Genomic DNA, 19,038 nt, shown 5'->3' on the forward strand with positions numbered 1-19,038 from the left:
GTTATTGATTCTCAGCGTTTCATATGTTCCGTTGTAACAGTTGCCTTCAAAAACTCGTCAACTGAATGAGCATAGACATGTGCAGTTTCGAATTGCCCGTCTAACCTGGACTTTGGAAATTATAGGAAGTAGTATTTAGTCAAGCAGTGTCTTTTCTCTAAATCATGTGTAAATAGCATGTAATATTGCGCAGAATTCGGATATATTAAAACTACTGGCACACTCATAGGCCGCTTACAAAGATGCTGGGGCTATGGAGGTGTGGCACCATATGCGCTCAGATAGTTCAAGAGACCCGGTGCGGCTTATGAAATGAGATGATACCTTCAGACTTCACTGAGTATTAAGTGCATAATGATTGTTGAGCAACACCATGCTTTATTCATTTCAGGCGGTGTTAACTCATATTCTATGTTGAGGAGACTGGAAGGCGACTTGCGCCATCGTACATATCCAGAATCCATCTTCTCCCTAGAAAATATCTAGTCCAGATCTTGGCGGAGAATAGCAGCACGACACAAGTAAGCTTCCCATTGCCATGTACTTCCATCATATAGTTGGGCGAGTTCTTTGACCGAGCTACTCCAGTGATTTCATTTACCATGGGAGAGCAACAGATATCGCGTTGGTACCACGATACCGGGTCTAAACACTCAGGTGATCAGAACGACGCATCCTGACCACGGGAAGGGGCATCCTTCCAGATCGATACCAAAGGACGCCTTGCTCGTCAACCGCTTTCCTCCTTGCTATCTCGGCAGCATCGTCGCCCTTGCCACTACCGTACACGTTCTACTATACGTTAGCCAACATATTTTTCCTGGATGAATAGGAAGTCACGAAATCTTACAGCCTTGAGAGTTTTCTCTGCGTCTGGCTCAACCCATTGGCACTGGGTGAATGCGTTCCAGAGCGCACCCCAATAAGACGTTTTATCGCTATGGTAATACTCGCCAAGGAGCGGCTTCATAGCGTCTGTAGCCTCCTGGGCATGATAGTGCGGAACACGGCTGAGAACAAGTGTTAGAAGGTGGCATTTTTCTCAACTTGCTAGGTTGGTGACTTACGGGAACAAATGATGAACCACGTGCAGGTCAATGATGTGATGTGTCACTAGAAAAACTAGTATTAGTCATTGCCTTTGCGAAGGTGGTTCAAGAGGGTGTTTATGCTCTGGAATATTTGGATTCCCGGCCCGGAGAATGCCGAGACTCTATAAATAGTTGAGGGATGCCAGAGAGATGAAGCGCAAATTCACTTACTGTGCCTCATGATGAAACCAGGGTCTCTGTCCACAGTTGCTAGCGCACCACGCAAGTAGGTCCAGCTCTCCGGCGTGTATTTAGGGAGCGAGGTGTGGGTATGGTGAAGGTAGGTAATCATGACAATCCAGTGGTTCACCCACATCAGAGGAAGGATGTAGGTCCAAAGCATGGTGGTGAATCCATAGACTTTGCCCAAGTTGTATACTAATCCCATCATGGCTAATAGACCAACATCGGATAAAAGAATGTCCCAGAACTCGTCGGTGCGGAATAGAGAGCTGTTAGGCATGAAGTGGCTGTTATCCCACCATCCACGCGACTTTTTGGGTGACTATGATATCAGGCTTTGTTAGCTGGTGTTCTCGGCTTTGCGGCAAGGGGCCTCGGAGATATGTCAGTATCAGGATCGGCAAGGCATCTGGACTCACTACGAGGAAGTTAGTACTAAACTCAAGGTACAAATTGTCAGGGGCTCTGAGAGGTAGGGGTACTCACCACTGTCGGGGCCGGCTGTTATGTGCGAGAGCAAGTACCAGTGCCAGCCGATGACTTGCTGCAGGACAATGCGCCAGAACACGACTAACGGCGCGTCTTCGAAATTGTCATGCATATCATGGTCATGCTCGCCATGGCTCTTTTCTTTGACTACCTTTTCGGGGTGAGATCTCCCGCCGAACATTGTGCGGTATTCCTCACGCGACGGGGGCACTGTGTGTGCAATCATGTGTTAGTCGAAATGGCTAGTTGAACATAACAGTGTCCAAGGAGGGGCGGCTGTATCAATGCAGATGAACTGTATTCTTCATGATGGACTAGGTGAGGCAGTATTAAAAGGGAGATCCGTTGGACACCTCGATACGTACCGTAGTTGAGGTCAATAGATACATTATTGGCGAATTGGTGGTGTCTCGCGTGGCTAGACCGCCACGCAAAGTAAGGGGACATCAGGGCCGAGTGAATAAGGAAGCCTACGGTATCAGCTACCGTCTTGTTGGTCGAGAAGGCGCCGTGGCCAGCTTCGTGAGCAAGGACCCAAAGCCCCGTCATAGCAATGCCGGCAGCATAAGGGTACGCCACGTAACGAGTGAACGTGCTGACATAGGGGTTGGAGTTCTTGTCGACCCAGAAAGCACCATAAAGCAGTCCTACGAAGACGGCTGCATCACGAACAACAAAGCTCAGTGACCGCAGTGTTGAGGGTTTTAAACAATGCGCCGGGATCTGGTCCCGGAGCGTTTTGATATCTAGTTTGACATCGCCAGGTGTAGTAATCTCCTGTAGATGTGTGAGCCATCGATTTCATCGCATACATAGTTCATTTTTCAGGGGGGAGCTTACGCCACCAGTGACGACTGTAAATTCAAACGTTAGTAACAATGCTTTCAACTACGGTATGAAGTTATTTTGAGCGCTCGGTACACTTACCTTCACCATGAATTGTCTCTGTAACGTAACTCATGTCTACCGCAAGAATGAGTATCAATCTTGATCGTAGTCAAAAGAAAGATAGTATATGGAATCTAATTTCCAGCTGTAGGATGAACTAGAGCGGTATACAGCTCGACTTATATAACAAAAAGATATCGGACAAAGAACCGGCGCTCCATAAAGAAAGTCTCGTAGATAACCAGCGAGATAGCGTAGCAGATACCGGATAATTGTGACCGCAGATACCGGATAATTGTAACCGCATCATTATTGCACGAGCTTACTCAGTGCATATCAAACAGGTCATCTGCAACATCAATCCGCAGTTGCAGATGCTATAGCCAGGGTCCAGATCCTCCTCTGCTATACTCCGCTCAAGATACGAATAAGAGCCTGGATATTCCCCATCTGCACTTCATGTCTATCACAGAAGGTGGAAAGTCGGTCCTCTTTTGGGCTGATCCACGCAAGATAGACAACCACCGTTACGCACTGCGACGTTGCAGGTAAACTTCCTAGTATGCATGGTCTCAAGAGTTGCGATTTTTGCGGGGATAGTAAAACGAACGGACGAATACTAATCACTGCCACTCTTCACCATCATTTAGACATCTGGGGTTCGATGCCGTCAGCAGCCGTTGTATATACGAACACAACATATAACATGTTGTAGGGTATCGTCGCCTTCGAGTAGCAGGGACCGTAGCATCGTCGATCGCATGGTTGATCACCCTTTGAAGAGCTCGTAGCTCCGAAACAGACCCGCTGCCTCTATGCTAGATAGTGGGACACAAGTCGTTGTCGTCGTCGCCGTCCGAGTCCACTGTGGCGTCAGCGACCTTCATCTAAACCTCTTCAGGGTAATTGAGGGTCGTCGAAACCGGCCATGGGCTGAGAGGTGCATGTCTATAGTCTGAGGGGATTCCCACTTTCTTGCGAAGCCGCGCCAGCATATGGTATATCAATAGCCTATCGGTTTTGCACACGGTTCCGGCAGCTAACGTAAGCGGGTGAGTTCAATTTGGGGAGTTGTCGTGCTGTGCCTCATTGATGCCTTACGCGCCGACCAATCATATCTCCGCCGATTGACGATAGTAGTGTTACTTCTAACGCGCAATGCAACCCCAACCCAGAACCGTAGGAACATGCAGCATAAGCAAAGGTGACCCCTCTTCTTCAAGATGCATGCTTTGCCCCCCCGGGCCGTATGACATGCATCAAAAATCATAGGAGCCGAAGTATGAAACTCCTAGCTTGCTGTTTATAGTGCTGACTCGTGTGTTAGTACTCCTCATCTGGGCCCCAATCCACCAATGATGCGTTCTTCCCTTTACTTTCCATTATACACTCCAGTTTATCCTCATTTGTTACCCAACCTTGGCGTTTTTGAATGATGGCGTACTTGACTAGTGATCTTGGTCAGCACGTTTCCTGCATCTGCCTTTCGCTCGAACAAGAGACACATGTATGGGGTGGGCTTTGCCCTCAAACACCAAGAACGTAGTAATTGCAAGTGAGAATCTGCACTCACTTGGGTCCCTCCACTCATCCCACCAGACCTTCTCACTCTGGACAATGCATTTTCGTCCGTGCTCGCCATTCCTTGCATTCGCGAATGGCCATACTGCTTTCACTACCTCATATTTAGCTTTGCCGGAGAAGAGTGTCGTGACGCTCGTAAAGAATTTGTTAACTTTATCAGGGTTTTGGACAATCGCTCGAGCGTGTGTCACAGGAAATTGGACCGTGACGTTTCCTTTGTAATTGACGGAAGCTATTAAGCTGCGAACCTGACCCTCAAGCCAGTTGTGGTCGAGATTTGCCACCACTCGTTCAAGAGTAAATATCTTGACAGATGATTGGTCTTTAACAAATCGTTGACACCAGGCCTCAAGACCCTCCTCCTCCCCAGCGCCGATTTCCGGTTTCAAGGACGGTTCATTACCTCCACGGTAAGCCATCTCGTCTTTGGCCACGCAGCGAAGATAGTCCATGCGATGGCGAGGATCATCAGGGACAAGGAGGTTCATGAGATTAAGTCGTACGTGAAAATCGACTCTTCTCCCTCGAGAGCCACGGATGTGAATCTGGGGTTTGGGAGGTACTGTAGCTAGCGTTCTGACCAGGGATGATAAGGCCTTGGCGTTTTCGGACAGATAGGATGCCTTGCTAGTGATGGTGGTGCTGTCGGTAGACAGCTCGAACATTTCAGGTGAGTATTGCCGGTAATCTAAGATCGGAAGCCCCGGATAGTGCTGAGGTCCTTTCGTTACTGTTGGCCGCCGAGGATCTGCAGCACTGTTCGAAGGGCCCGAGTACGGCGGTGGCTCACGCGGACGCGCCAATGTATCCGATGGATGTTCCGCGAATCTCTGGCTGCTCGGTCCAGCTCCATTGTTCCCCGGGCGGTGGGCTTGTTCCGCTTTCTCGGAGATGACAACGCTTTGCTGGTCCATGTCCTTGGTGTAAGGTTAACCAGTACTATTTCGCCAAATGCTTCTAAAGAAGAAGAATAGAGAGAGTGTGTGTGTGAATTGCCTATACTAGGTTTACGTCTTCGAACAGCCAAGCACCACTGTCGGAATCGATATCCTCACAAGGAGCGATTATCACGATCTTTAGCTGGATGAGAATATGGTAGCCTAGGGCTGAGTGCAAGACTCCATCGGGATCTCCACTTACTGTATGCGCGCACTAGCCTAGGTAGGTTGGGAACATGTCACCAGCAATTCGCTGAGACCCTAAGTATCTAGTGTACATAGTCAGAATAGTAGTGGAAAGACTGTTGGTGAGTAATGGTGGCGCAGCAGGGCTGAGAGAGAACCCATGCTGTTGGCGCAGCCACAAGCAGCCCCAAAGCTATCTCGATGAGAGAGGGTAAGCAGTGAGGCCTCCCCAGCCTCCTCAGTACGACAATCGTACCTCAAGAGGAGAATGCATGTATAGATCAGGGAATCCGGCTTGAAGTAAGGCTTGAGTGGGTGATTTACCTCGTGCATCGTCTGTACTTATTGTCCCTGATTGTCCGACTCTCGAATCAGTTGGTAGTTTTCAAGAGCGCTCCGAAATTTGGGATAAAGGGCAAGATGTGTGATTGATAAGACCGATGGACGTATTTTAACAAGAACCTCGGCTTTGGAGAATATATCGGGATTACTGATCATCTAGGTATTGGGGTTTCTGGGAATAGGACGGGAATAGGATGTCGTAAGACTTGGTTGAATCACGACGCTTACACGAAGCGAGGCTGTCTTCGAGAACTGCTTATTACTCGTACTAGATATTTGTTCTGGGACTTCCATAGGATAGCCTCACGGAGCTGTATGGCACAATAAGCTATTCGCAGCGAGAGGCTGACAGTGTCAATTGATGATTTCACTCTTTTGCAAACTTGTCAAGCTTTGACTCCGAATTACAATTAGAATGTCGTAAGAGGATGACTTAGTTTAAGAAATCTCAGTATCCAAAGGCGATCACCGCCATGGCATATCGTAGGTAGCTATAAGTACTTAGCAAAGGAATTACTTTATGATCATGACGCGTGGGTTTAGACCATCGATAACAATTGTAATGTCCTGTTTTTTTTTGTATCATCGTCTACAACTTTCTCCAGGTTATACGCCACCAGATCGCACGACCATTGATATGATATTAATGGTACTAAAAGAGGATCGATTGTAACTCGGAAAGCAAAGTGCTATCGTTGAATGAATCGACTCGGGATGCGGCCGTGTCTTGATTTGGCTCATAAGGATTACCTACTTACCTATTGAGTGGGGCTGGCATTGGGGGATGGGCTGCTGCCAGCGCCGACCTCAACGCCACTTGCCTACCAACCACAATTGAGAAGAGTCGTAGCAGAAGCTTCAAATTCATGCTTCAGACCGTTTCCCACGAAAGTAGAAAGCGGGAAGTTCACTGAAGGTAGTCTTAGGAAGAAACCAGCCGGGAGAGAAGACACAGTCAAGAAATATGCCGCCCCCAGACCCGACTCCGTCGGCCATGGGATCCTCCCTCGCGATTCCCGAAGCAGACCGTCTCCTAACTACTTTCACACACTTTCTCACAGTAAGCATCCACAACATCCTGTACTATAGGGAACTCTATCCTCGCGCCACTTTCCTCACAAGCCGCGCCTACAACCTCCCCGTGCACCAGTCGAGGCACCCGGCAGTATGTTCCTGGATCCGCGATGCAGTAGACGCCGCGCGTGCCCAGCTCGCCCTCGGCGCTGTTAAGCGCCTTGCCGTCGTGATCTACGACGCAGGTGGCGCAGTGATGGAGCGCTGGATGTTCGATGTCGCGCAATTTCCTACCTGGAAGAGCGTGCCTCTGGAAGGCGGTCTCCAAGAAAACGAGGGTGTCAAAGGCGGTGGGGAGGACGACGAGGATGATGATGAGGAGGAAGAGGAAGAAGACGACGACGAAGAGGAAGAGGATGATGATGATGACGACGATGACGATGACGACGACGGCGACGAGAAGGTCGACGAAGATGATGAACTCGGTGCTAGCGTTGTGGCTACCGACGCTAAAGTGAACGACGAACAACAAGAACAACAGCAACAGGAACAACAGCAACAGGAACAACAGCAACAGGAACAACAGCAACAGGAACAACAGCAACAGGAACAACAGCAACAGGAACAACAGCAACAGGAGCAACAGCAACAGAAGCAGCAGCAGCAGCAGTCAGATATCAACTGGACGAATGTCGACGAGCAGCTACGCGCCGCCATCAGACAACTAGCCTACGCAGGTGAGAAGCTGGCGCCTCTTCCCAAAAGCTGCACCTTCACCGTGGCCATTGAGCTACGGAACGAGGCCGAGGCGCCGATAGGGGTAGGTGATGATCACATGATTGAAACACAGCAACCCCCAACGTTTCCACGCCAGCCGGAAACCTAAGGGTCTACGTGGAAGTAGAAGACCAAGAAGAGAAGCAGCAGCAGCAGGAAGACAAGAATAAATGGCTAACGTTGACTCTAGCATCCGCAACCATGGGTACCAACCAAGCCCAGCCTGCAGCCAGCATCCAGGGACCAAAAGGCCGTCGGCGAAGATGTAGGCGGCGCTAGGACGACTGCTGTACGTGCTGTGGAAGCTGGGCTATTATTCTTCGAATGCTGGGTCGAAGAGGGTAAATCTAAGCTAGATATACCGTCTATCATGTTATCCAAGGGGTGAATTAAACGTGAAAGCTAGGCATCTAAGCCAGCCCAACTCTCCAGGTAAGGAGGAGGCTAAACAAGGAAGTAGAAAAAGAGGCATCGTACACAGAAACAGTAAGTGGAACGGTAACACTTTTGACGCAATCTTGCTTTATTCCTAATGCTACATACGTTTTCACATCCTGACTGATAAGACATTATAGAAACGTATTCGCGCCTTCGGTTGGAACTGGCACAGTCATACGCCATTACCACCAACCAAGAGATGTCAGGTGATATCTGACATTCCGCTCTCGTGGTCTTCTTTACTGTACCGGTGAAATGCTAGTTCAAAAACACCGAACTCTTCATTTTTTCACTCGGTCACTAAATTATGTCTCCTCCATCAAATCCTCCTCCAAATTGGCGATGGCCAAACGAAGGATTTCCACTCCCAGGACGTCCACCTCCCCATCTGGGATGACCACCGGGTCCGATCGGATCATAACGTGCCCCTGGCGGCACTTGCTCATCAAATCCAAGGCTGCCGCCACCAATGCCAGGTTGGCGACCCCATCCCCCAAGATCGGGAATCGAAGGATACATGCCTCTTGCCTCTCCCACCCCACCAGGCATCCCTCTTCCTGGACGCAGCGGATCAGTTGGTCCGATAGCAGGTGGGTTTAGATCATCTGCTCCGATGTCTCCAAACGGCCTATAGCCAGGCGCAAAGTGTGATGGCGGTCCTGGGGGGCGATTGATGTCATAAGGATCTTCAAAGTCTGGTGGTGGAAAATCTCCATGCGGAACCGGCGGTCGTTGAGGGATCGCGCTGAGAGGATCATCGAAGGGATGTGGCTTGGCCGGCTCGGGCATAAGGTCTGGCGTCACTGGTCGTCTGGGTGGTCTGCGGGCTGCTTCTCTAACATCCTCGGCTACAGCCGCATCATCGGGGGAGACCTCGTCTCCTGACTCCCGGAGACTGCTCTTTCGCAACACAGGGAGAAGTTCCTGGATTATGTTTTTGGCAATTAGGTACGCGAGCTCTTTTATGCTACTTTCCGAGACGAACAGATTCTGGAGCTTGTCTACTAAGTCGGAACGATCTTCTGTGCCGTTCTGCCTCATAGTAATCCGAACGGGGAGGGTTGAATTTGAAATGAAGTCCCTTATTGTAATCTCGGAACGCGCAATACGGTCATCTTGTAACGCGAGCCCACGAATGTCGGCTTTTCCGCCCATGCGATCAATCTTGATGACAAAACGGAGCGTGGACTCCTGATGTGTGTAGACGAATGAATACGTGTTGAAGGATGCATTCCAGTTTGAGGGAAGGCGCGGAGCAAGCTCGTGGCATTCTGCTTCTACGTCGAATTAGATGGTGAACAAAGAGAGACTACATTGTGTTCCTAGATAACTTACCGCGTGTCTTTTCCTCATCGAAGCCGAGTAGGCGGAAGCCACTAGATGCCATACAAGCATGCGTGAACAGAGCCAGGGCCTCGTGGGAGCTGCAGAGATCCGATGTTGGATCTTGTGGTTCATGAGTGGATAATGCGTCAGCCATCGACTGCAGGACGGCCGACGGGCGGCACCAATCGGCAGACATAGCTGTCAGTGACAAGAAGGATTGGCTGAGTGAATGGTTATCGCGTCCTCGGCAGTGACAAGAAAGTTAGAGGACTGTTGATGAGTGCAGCAAATATACTTGGGTTATTACTAGGTAGGTAGATAGATAGATGGAGAGAGCAGAGAGTGTAAGGATGTTGAGACCTCAGTGGCGGATCGTCCAGCACTCGCTTTGTCTACTGGTATGGATATCCTGGGTATCTAGGTAGGTCTTGGTATGTCATCATCAGACTGCTGCCTTCCCGTTCTCAGATTGCTTCTAGGTCCTACTGGCGTTCTCAGTGAGTACTTAACGGTACATAAGGTAATGATGATGGAGGCAAAGTCTACTTGCCGAATATCCAGTACATGCAGGTAGCTCCTAGTAAGTATTCAAGTACTTGTTCCTGGCTCTAACCGGGGTTGCAATGTAAGTAAATGTAGGTACTATGGAATAGAAACATGCGGAGGGCGGGGTAGCTTTATCTTATCGTAGCTTTCCTTCAACATACCTACCTCCTATTGTAGTAGCATAGGTACCCATCAAAGAACTTCAAGCTGGTCGTTTTTATCTTGCTAACAAAGATAACTTTTGAGATTGGTTACCTACTAATAGCTTGTGTATACTAGATTATAGGTACTTGGTTAAGTTCAAACCTTAGGGCACTGGGCAGTTTGCTACAAGCTACCTAGTTATACCCTCAGCAACTATTTCTTTGTGCTTAACTTACTTAGTTGGGCCTAACAAAGTCCAACAATGGGGCCAACCGCTCCCATTTCCCCAGATCCTTGTTGAACAGCGTTAAGCCATACGCTAAATGTACGAAAACTTCAAAGTTAATAGTCTCCTCCTGCAAACACCTGGGCCAGGGGATAAGCACCTGGGTACATATATAGGTGCTACCTACCTTATACTTTGTAGTCTCATGTTGGAGCGCACTATTGATGAGGCCTGTAAGATGAGCTTAGTTTATTTGATGTTTTGATATGCCTTGATTGCTATTAAGTAGTAACAAGATTGGTGTTAACTGATTTTCATAGCTGACATCTACTCACTCTATTATCCTACTTCATATTTATATAATCATGGGTGAATATATATACATACACTTTTCCTTTTATGAGATTTTTCAATATGTTCATTTATAGAATACATAATAAATCAAATGCGAGCAACAGCTAGCTAGTACAGCTTAGCACCACCCTCCTCCTCATCATCGCTGTCTCCACCATCACACAATTTCATGTCCTGGTCTGGCGAATCTTCGGGCCACAGCTGACCTCCTTCAAATTGTTCACAGGCTTCTGCATTAGTATTCTCAAAGTTGGGGTAAACTTCACAAAAAATGCAGTATTCCTCTTCAATGCTGTTGTAGTGGGACCAGTCAATTCCAGTTTCACAGGCTCCACGCTGATTATTTCTACCTGCTTGGTGACATATGTATCCCTCGACTGCATCTTGAATTTTGAAAAGGACGCTCTCGCACTGGCAACACCGGTATATATGAATAATGCCTGTGCACATCTTGGGGATTATGAGTAAGGTCGAATTGGCAATAGGGATGGCACCACGAATTTTGACCAGCGTTGAAAGTCTGAAGAACCTGCTCCAGTCGTCTGTTGCTAGAAGCGAGGAGCAAAAGCACAAGGCGTCCGAGTCAAGAGAAATGAAGAAGAGGGAGACAGAAAGCCCCAGTCAAATAGCGTAGTTGATGGTGAATGCTCTCGCAGAAGTAACGCTGTATTTCAATGGCGCTGTTCTGCACGCATTTTAACGAGCTAGACAAGATGATTGTGTTCCACTTCATTTGATATTGTCTTTATGCAAACGCCTTCACTGACTAGTCAACGTCCCGGGTTCAAAGAAATGTACAAAGAGTCAAACAATGCAATCCATAAGTGAAAACAAGGCCGCGATAAGTGTCTTTGTAGGTAAATTGACATACAACAGATACGACACTACCACACCCGCAACAAGAGATGTAGAGCCAAGATGTGTACAGAACCTCGTCACAGCGTGGAGTCTAGGCCAGAAAACCCGTTATGTATCGGTACAATCAATCCTAACAAACAAACCATGAAAAGCCCCGTAGAATTGACAATCCATTTAGATCAAACATAGCTTCGAATCAAGTAACAAGAGCCCCAAACGCCCATTCATGCCATTATCACTCAGCGTGCTTTATTGGGTATCCTTCGAAAACCAGAAACAAAACAAACATCAAGCAGAGAAAATGTTGCTACCATAAAAAAGGCTTCCGAATCTATATCTCACTTGCTGGAAGGACTCGTGTATCTTCGTAGAATGCGCCTAAAAGAGGAACGTTGCTTTTCGCTGAGTGAAACGCCCAGATGGCCGAGTAAAAGTCTAGGACCAAGGTCATTAACCACCGTGGTCATGTAACCTGTATATGCGAGCTTGCGTGATTGAAAGGAACACAACATGATTTTCTGTGAAGAGCAAAGAAGGACCGGTCACGACTAGGCGTATCCACCTAGACGATCTACGCCAAAAGTCTAGGGAAAAGGCAACTTGACTAAATGGCTTGCGTAATAGCCCCTTGGAAGGCAGCGCTCGTCGTGATAGGCATTTTGTAACGTTAGAGAAAACATCACCAACGGCGCCTGAATTAAGTAAGTAACAAGCCAACTGAAGCCTGATTGAGAGAGACTTACTGATATGCTGCGTGTAGCTTAGCCGGTTGTTGTCGCTGACGTTTTACAGCACCGGTTTGACGTATCGATGATTCTTGACCTGAGTCACTATCGCTAGAATAAGGCTGCATGCCAAGTAGTTCCCGTTCAGTTGGCGTTAATGGAGAACCCGTCGAGCTACGCCTGCTGGAGGGTTGACTAGGATTACTCCTAGAACTATGTCTACTAGGAGGTCTGCTGAAATCATCATGATGGGAGCTTCGTGTGCTGGGCGCACGTGATGGAGAGTCGGATATATAGCCAGCCTGGTGTGCTGAGGTTACAGCATCTGGTGTAGATGACCGACGTGTGTCGCCTTTAGACACCACCTCTTGAGCACCAATTTGATAATCGTGTAATGAGGCCAAGCCAGAATGCCGAAAATTGCGCTGCTTGTGATGGTAGTCTTCTTCCCAGGAAGGAGTGGCAGTCTTGTTTGTAGTCGTGGGTTCTTCATCATCGCTCTCACATACTTCGCCTGGTTCGGGAGAATATATCCTTGGCTTCTTCGGAAGAGATGCAATCTCTTCTTTGACATCTCGGTAATTTGCCTTGTCCCATCCGCTGTTTGTCGGGCCCATTTGTTGGTAGCTACGCTGATCTTCACCCTGCGAAGAGTTCTGGCCAGATTGCTGGGGATATCGGGCTTGGCGGCCTCTTCGAGTTCTCGGAATGGACGATTTCTCACGTTGTTTGCCGCTAGCTCCGCTGCTTATCCCATGTCGATTTTGCTTGTTGTACACCGAGCTTGAGTTGAAGGCTCTTTCATAATCCCACAACTTGTCGATTCGGACATCTGTAGGGGCTAAGAAGGCTGGGTGAAATTGCGCTATTTGCCATTCCTTGGTTTCGCGGACGCTTAACGCAAAGTCATCCACATTCGTAGAATTGATATATTTTGAGGTTATTGTCTCTTTGTCGTATTTCGGAGGCATTATAGGTTCGTCTGTCCATTCAGCCGGCAAAGGTTCTTTGATGAGATCTTTCGTGATTTTGACGGGCGGTTCCTTGAAAATTGCTTCTTCCGCCCAACTGAAATCGTCTATACTGTGGTTCTCCAGGTTCTTGATATCTACAGGCACAGTTTCGTTAAATTCTTTTTCAGGCTTGCTATCTTCCAGGGAAGTTGAATTTGTCGCTGACTTGGCTGGTGGAACGAAACCTGACGGACTGGCAAGTCTAGCCGGCTGATCTGGAAACCGACGCTCGGAGCGGCTGCGGCCCTTAGGTGAGTCCCCACGCCTACGGCGACCATAGCGTTCACGATTATGCCGATTGTCACCAGAACGACGCTCACGGTGTTGTGTGCGGTGATCTCGTCTCTGTCGCTCGTACGAGGGATGGTCGGTAAAGTGATCGTCGTAGCGGGTATGGTAGCGGGACATATCTGTGGGTGGATACTGGTGAGACTGATAGGAGTGATTTCCTTCAGGCGGTGGTTCATGACCAGGGATATATGGATGAACTTGAGAAATACCATCATATCCATGCTGCGGTGGATTCCTGAGGACATTTGGAGGGGGCGGGGGATATGGCTGCTGGGGGCCGGAGAAATAACTCTCCACACCAGGGGCAGGTGGATAATGCTCGAAGTGCGCTGGATGGGGAGGGTGATGAACAGCGCCATAAGGAAGTCCCGAAGATGGCCTAGGATATTGCTCATCGTATCGGTCAGGAGGAGCTGAATAAGGACGACTATAAGGAAGAGCCTCAGGGCGGTGCTGGTCATACCGATCGAAGTGAGGCGGCCGATATGACGTCTCAGGCGGTGGTGCTCGAGGAGGTCCCTGAAAGTTTTGCTCTAGTACGTCTCGAGAATTGCTTCGAGGAGCCCCCCGGGATGTACTCCGCCCCGAACCAGGAGGTACGTACTGATCGTAGTGCCCTAGAGGAGGGGATTGATAATATGGCTGACTAGTGGGAGGACCCGGTAGTGGACTGGAATGAACTGCTTCATAACCTGGACGAGGGCTATATGATATTGGCGGAGGGGGTATATGTGGTAAATTTGGAGGAGGAGGAGGAGGGTAATGAGTGACAACAGGCCGCTTGCTGCGCTTTGTTGGTGCATGATAATCATTACCTGAAGCTTGCCGCTTCCGTGAGGCTTCTAGACCACTGAGCAATCATCAATAGACTGTTCGAAATTGGTGAAACATGCCAAAGAGTGGTATCTTGGGATGAGTTGTCTGTTTATAGCACAGAAGAGGTATGGTACATTAGAAAGGGAATACTTACGCAGGTACAGGCCTAGTGTCCTCTGGGCAAGCGAAAAATATGTGCCCTTTTGTACCGCAATTATAGCACACGACATCTTCGGCGGCCTGCTCAAAGCCAGGCGGTCGATTTGCCATCTCGTGATGGTAACCTGAGATTTCCTTCTTCCTCTCGCCTGGAACGGTGAGACCCCAGAGAATCTAGTGGAGGTCTTTGCGATGACTTCGTATCAAAACAGTGCTAAAACGAGATAAGTGAGTCAAGGTTTCTAACCTAGAAAGACAAACTAGATGGCAGAATGTAAAGACACTTCAGAAGCACAAATGAAATAAGTAGCCTAATCTCATAGTCCATGGAACTAAGGATTAGGCACATAATGCCATCATGTTGTGGGAAAGAACGTGTACTTCGCATATATAGGTACGTTGTGTGAGCCACTATAAATACAGCTTTACTGCTGACGCCAACGGATAGCATATGCGCCATCTAGGAACTTACTTATAGTTGAGTTGTTAAAGCTCTAGAAATTTCTTGTAGGGTTGGGATATTGCTCATATCAAAGAGAGAGCAGAGCATACGTGAAGTTTGGACGGAACCCTTTCGTGGAGGACACACGCCAAAGTTACCAGGCAGCGAGTAACCCTGCGCAGCGTTGAACTCGACGGACACTTTCCGTACACTTTCTGCAGAGGTGCAGAACGTGGGCAGTGCGCGAATGCGGTCCAGCAGACTATGAAGCAAATGAAGCGTCGTTATAAGAGATCGGGTACGGCGAGGATCCACCATCCCATTCCCACCACCACTACCTCAACCACAGTAGACTGAATAGAACGGTGTCTATGGAAGCCGACCATTCCAAGTCGCATATTATTCGTGAGCATGACTTGAGAGAGCAAGGATTGCTGGTGATGTCGGCCACAATTGGAGTGGCGGTCGCGTGTACTCGGAGACAAGGCAGGTAAACGACATTTGAAGACTAGACAGCGGCTGAGATGAGATGAAGGTCGCACCAGCGATGTGAGCTTTGCCTCGGACTCCAATTGGGCGCTGGTGCCCAAGCAGCAACCCCCGAACCCGTGGCCTCTGAGCTTAGGTACTGTACCTTAGGTAATTGCTTACCTTGCCTACCTACTTTAGGCACTTACTGAGTACATATGTACATAGATAAGTACTTACATATGTACTTAAAGTACGGAACGTACCAGGTAAAGCACCCAAAGAGCTACGGCATCCGGGAAAACAAATGATCCGTGCTGTATGCGGGGAATGATAATTTATCTCTCAAGTAAGCAGCCATGTTGCATGCCAGTGCCAGGGTATTTGCATCAGAGATAAAGGCAAGATAGGTGCCCCAAAGAACTTGTCTCTGTAGGTATGGTAGAATGAGAGAGACGAAAAGTCCAAGCGAGATTTTCTAGTATGAATGGAAAAGAGTCATGTCGTAGACAGGTATGGATAAGGGCAAGAATCACCAGTAAGGAGCGGAAGAGCCTCAGGAATGATAGCATGAGAAGCCGGACAGATAATTTTTTTTATTGAATCTACCAGCTATGGGCAACATAAAAGGAATGGTTTCACTACGCGATACTGATCGTAAAATAAAATCTTTTCAGAACAGAATAAGGGGAACACTCGGGATAGTCGCACTGCATCGAACGAAGTGACGATGGCATTAACCAAGAAAGGCCTCCCTGATTGAACTACCGTTGGTGGCCTTTCGAAAAGGTTAAGTTGGCGACTTCCCAGAAAACATCATGAACTAGGTATTGAGTAAAGTGTCATTTGGCTGGCCATAGCGAGTGAGAGCATAAAGAAAATAAATCAACGAAAATGTAAGGATGTGGGATAGTCGCATGAAGATGTAGGCGGATGGCATGTGGCGAGAAGAGAGGTAGGTATCTTGTAGTGAAAAGTAATGAGCAGAGGCAACAGGACTAGTTAATGGAAGGGGGTTCCATGTTCACTAAACACTAGGTACCCAGGCGCGGTAACTTGCAGGACATTACACCGATAGTAAAGAGTATAAAAGCCATATGGAAGAAGAATAGAGACCAAGAAACCCTCGGCGACTGCTGAGGTAGAAGAGTGGCGAGGTGGTGAGGATAGGGTGGAAGGCAATTCGGGCAACTGATTCATCAGCCTTAAACAGCAGCGCCGATAGATGTGTCTTACGTAATCCGTACAGAAGCCCAAAGTGGCAACCACTTACAGACCACTGTACTGTAGTACATCACCACTCATTCACTGTAGGTAGGTACATAGGTAGGTACCTAGGTAAGTATGTATGTAGGTAGCGTATCTTGGCCAGCCTTGAAATGAAGCATCTGCAAACCAATACAACTTTTTGGTGCCGTTGTATATCCTATGAAATAGTTGTCAGCAGCTCTTTTCGTCTTGATACGATTTGAATCGGCTCCATGTGAAGGAAACCGCCGTAACCGCCAAAATTGCTTACCCTGCTTCGTCGAACATGTTGGCGGATCCGCCTAGCTATTCTCTACTCAACTTTGCATTTGCACGGAGCAAAAAGAGGCCATCTGCACCGCTGCAATCAACGCCAACAGCAGCTAGCCCTTGATTTCTAGCCTCTTTGCGACCAGCAAGGTTGCAATACGCTACAACGTCATCTCAACCACGATGCCTGGGCTGCCTTGTATGTGGAAAACTCGATATCCGACTGCCCAGGCTGGCTGCGGCCTGCTATGCGTATCGAGCTAACCAGTCATTGCTTTGTAGCTTCGGTCGACCTGGACGAATGCATCTCGCGGCTCTATAAAAAGGAACTTCTTGCCGAGTCGGTCATCGAGGCGATATGCGCAAAGACGAAGGAACTGCTCATGCGCGAGAGCAATGTCGTGCACGTGCGCGCCCCCGTCACTGTTGTTGGCGACATACACGGCCAGTTCTACGACCTCATTGAGATTTTCAAGATTGGCGGATGGTGTCCGGATACAAACTACCTCTTTCTCGGTAAGCCAAAGCGACTCGCATCTACACCCCGTCGCTAGGCGCAAACAGCTGATCTCCTGATTCATCTTGACCAGGCGACTACGTCGATCGCGGCATGTTTAGTGTCGAAACGATATCGCTTCTTGTATGCCTCAAACTACGGTACCCTAATCGCGTACACCTGATCCGAGGGAATCACGAGTCGAGGGGTGTCACGCAGTCATACGGCTTTTATACGGAATGCGCGCGTAAATACGGCAATGCAAATGTCTGGCACTACTTTACCGACATGTTTGATTTTTTGACATTATCTGTCGTGATTAATGACCAGATATTCTGTGTCCATGGTGGCTTATCACCATCAATACACAGTATCGATCAAATCAAGATTATTGACCGTTTCCGAGAAATTCCTCACGAGGGCCCCATGGCTGACCTAGTATGGTCGGATCCTGACCCCGAGCGCGACGAATTCTCGTTATCACCGCGAGGCGCTGGTTATACGTTTGGAGCGCGTGTCGTGAAGAAATTCTTGGCTGTTAACGGGATGAATCACATCTTACGAGCACATCAGTTATGCCAAGAAGGATATTTGGTCTTATACGATGATCATTTGAGTACTGTGTGGAGTGCACCTAACTATTGCTATCGTTGTGGCAATATGGCAAGTGTGCTGGAGGTTAGCGATACTGGCGAGCGCCATTTTAACGTATTCGCAGCAGCACCCGAAAACGACCAACATAAAGATCTCCAGCAGGGTGAGAAGACGGCAGATAGTAATGCGCTGCCTGATTACTTTCTGTAGGATGAAGGAGGGCAGAGACGAAGAGATGTTACTCTCTCCGATGACCTCAATGATGGGTACGACGGAGATGACGAGGATAGCTGGGAAAAGATACTCACGAGTGACGAAGTAATAGAACTACTCTGAACACACTTGGGAACATTGGAATCAAATCTCGTCGTCGAGACTATAACGAATCTATCCATTTCGTTGATGAGGGGATGGATTGTCTCAACACAAGATGAAGATACTGAAAACAAGGCTCAGCAGCTGACGAAGAGGATCATCCCTCCAAGGCGCGATTGACTTCGTGTGCAACCGCATACGGAATACAAAAAGGACACACAGACCACGGATACCCTGAACTCACGTCTTGCGCGAGTTCTCTTCATCAGTCAAGAGTATGCTATAGAACATTGACCTCCTTATCTACACAGCGATTCGAGGCGTTTCAATATGCTAATTTGGGGTTCGCTGTTTTATCCTGGTATCCTTTGGTATGGGTTTAAATATGACCCGAGGAATATTTTGGTTTACATCTTAGCGAAACCCAGAGTCTTACAAGGGAGCCTGGTTGAAGCGCATCGGATGCTTCTTGTACCTACAATACCGAGCGGTTCCTATCTAACCTACGAGTTATAGAAGGGATAGGCTGATTATGAATATAAATGCCATCACGAGTTCTTCGTAAGGCGTTATTGCGTGAATCCGGAGTCAGTTCCGGCGTAAAGTTTTGCGAGGTCTCACACACTATGTATACAGGCAGGGTTGAGATTACACAAGGTTATTTCGTCACGGGAAGCCTTTTGATTTGTTGCCGATGTACGAGCAACTTCAGACAGGGAAGGCAAATCTCTTAGCTGCCGATTTGGAAGTTGCCCTATTAAAGATGCGAGACAGCCTTCCCGTTTATCCTATCTCTCAATGTCGAGTTTTATTGTCT

At 48.3% G+C, this 19,038-nt stretch overlaps 6 protein-coding genes across 6 annotated transcripts; 2 read left to right on the forward strand and 4 right to left on the reverse strand.

Annotated features, from left to right (window-relative positions):
* Positions 1–645: 645 nt before the first annotated feature.
* On the reverse strand, positions 646–2,724 carry F5B22DRAFT_633777 (fatty acid desaturase-domain-containing protein; the record flags this gene model as incomplete). Its single annotated transcript, XM_047976887.1, has 9 exons — positions 646–792; positions 851–1,010; positions 1,068–1,113; positions 1,263–1,596; positions 1,711–1,714; positions 1,757–1,973; positions 2,129–2,540; positions 2,616–2,617; positions 2,691–2,724. The coding sequence occupies 9 exons, from the start codon at positions 2,722–2,724 to the stop codon at positions 646–648; spliced, it is 1,356 nt and encodes a 451-aa protein (XP_047834342.1).
* A 1,250-nt stretch (positions 2,725–3,974) lies between these two features.
* On the reverse strand, positions 3,975–5,149 carry F5B22DRAFT_642743 (uncharacterized protein; the record flags this gene model as incomplete). Its single annotated transcript, XM_047978168.1, has 2 exons — positions 3,975–4,099; positions 4,225–5,149. The coding sequence occupies 2 exons, from the start codon at positions 5,147–5,149 to the stop codon at positions 3,975–3,977; spliced, it is 1,050 nt and encodes a 349-aa protein (XP_047834343.1).
* Positions 5,150–6,266: 1,117 nt separating this feature from the next.
* F5B22DRAFT_407114 (DNA-binding protein) lies at positions 6,267–8,095 on the forward strand. Its single transcript, XM_047971527.1, has 3 exons — positions 6,267–7,535; positions 7,683–7,978; positions 8,059–8,095. The coding sequence occupies exons 1-2, from the start codon at positions 6,666–6,668 to the stop codon at positions 7,878–7,880; spliced, it is 1,068 nt and encodes a 355-aa protein (XP_047834344.1). The 5' UTR covers positions 6,267–6,665; the 3' UTR covers positions 7,881–7,978; positions 8,059–8,095.
* A 135-nt stretch (positions 8,096–8,230) lies between these two features.
* F5B22DRAFT_642745 (PI31 proteasome regulator N-terminal-domain-containing protein) lies at positions 8,231–9,452 on the reverse strand (the record flags this gene model as incomplete). Its single annotated transcript, XM_047978169.1, has 2 exons — positions 8,231–9,207; positions 9,266–9,452. 2 exons carry the CDS (start codon positions 9,450–9,452, stop codon positions 8,231–8,233), a joined length of 1,164 nt encoding a protein of 387 aa, XP_047834345.1.
* A 2,527-nt stretch (positions 9,453–11,979) lies between these two features.
* Positions 11,980–14,679, reverse strand: F5B22DRAFT_407287 (uncharacterized protein). The gene is made up of 3 exons (XM_047971528.1): positions 14,384–14,679; positions 12,128–14,263; positions 11,980–12,076 (listed from the first exon to the last, which is right to left on the reverse strand). Exons 1-3 carry the CDS (start codon positions 14,497–14,499, stop codon positions 12,064–12,066), a joined length of 2,265 nt encoding a protein of 754 aa, XP_047834346.1. The 5' UTR covers positions 14,500–14,679; the 3' UTR covers positions 11,980–12,063.
* Positions 14,680–16,651: 1,972 nt separating this feature from the next.
* Positions 16,652–18,440, forward strand: F5B22DRAFT_407490 (serine/threonine-protein phosphatase PP2A catalytic subunit). The gene is made up of 3 exons (XM_047971529.1): positions 16,652–17,015; positions 17,099–17,332; positions 17,407–18,440. Exons 1-3 carry the CDS (start codon positions 17,000–17,002, stop codon positions 18,114–18,116), a joined length of 960 nt encoding a protein of 319 aa, XP_047834347.1. The 5' UTR covers positions 16,652–16,999; the 3' UTR covers positions 18,117–18,440.
* The last annotated feature ends 598 nt before the right edge of the window (positions 18,441–19,038 follow it).

The sequence above is a fragment of the Xylaria bambusicola genome (assembly GCF_022495145.1).
Source record: "Xylaria bambusicola strain CBS 139988 unplaced genomic scaffold F5B22scaffold_5, whole genome shotgun sequence".
In the NCBI taxonomy this organism is placed as follows: Eukaryota; Fungi; Ascomycota; class Sordariomycetes; order Xylariales; family Xylariaceae; genus Xylaria; species Xylaria bambusicola.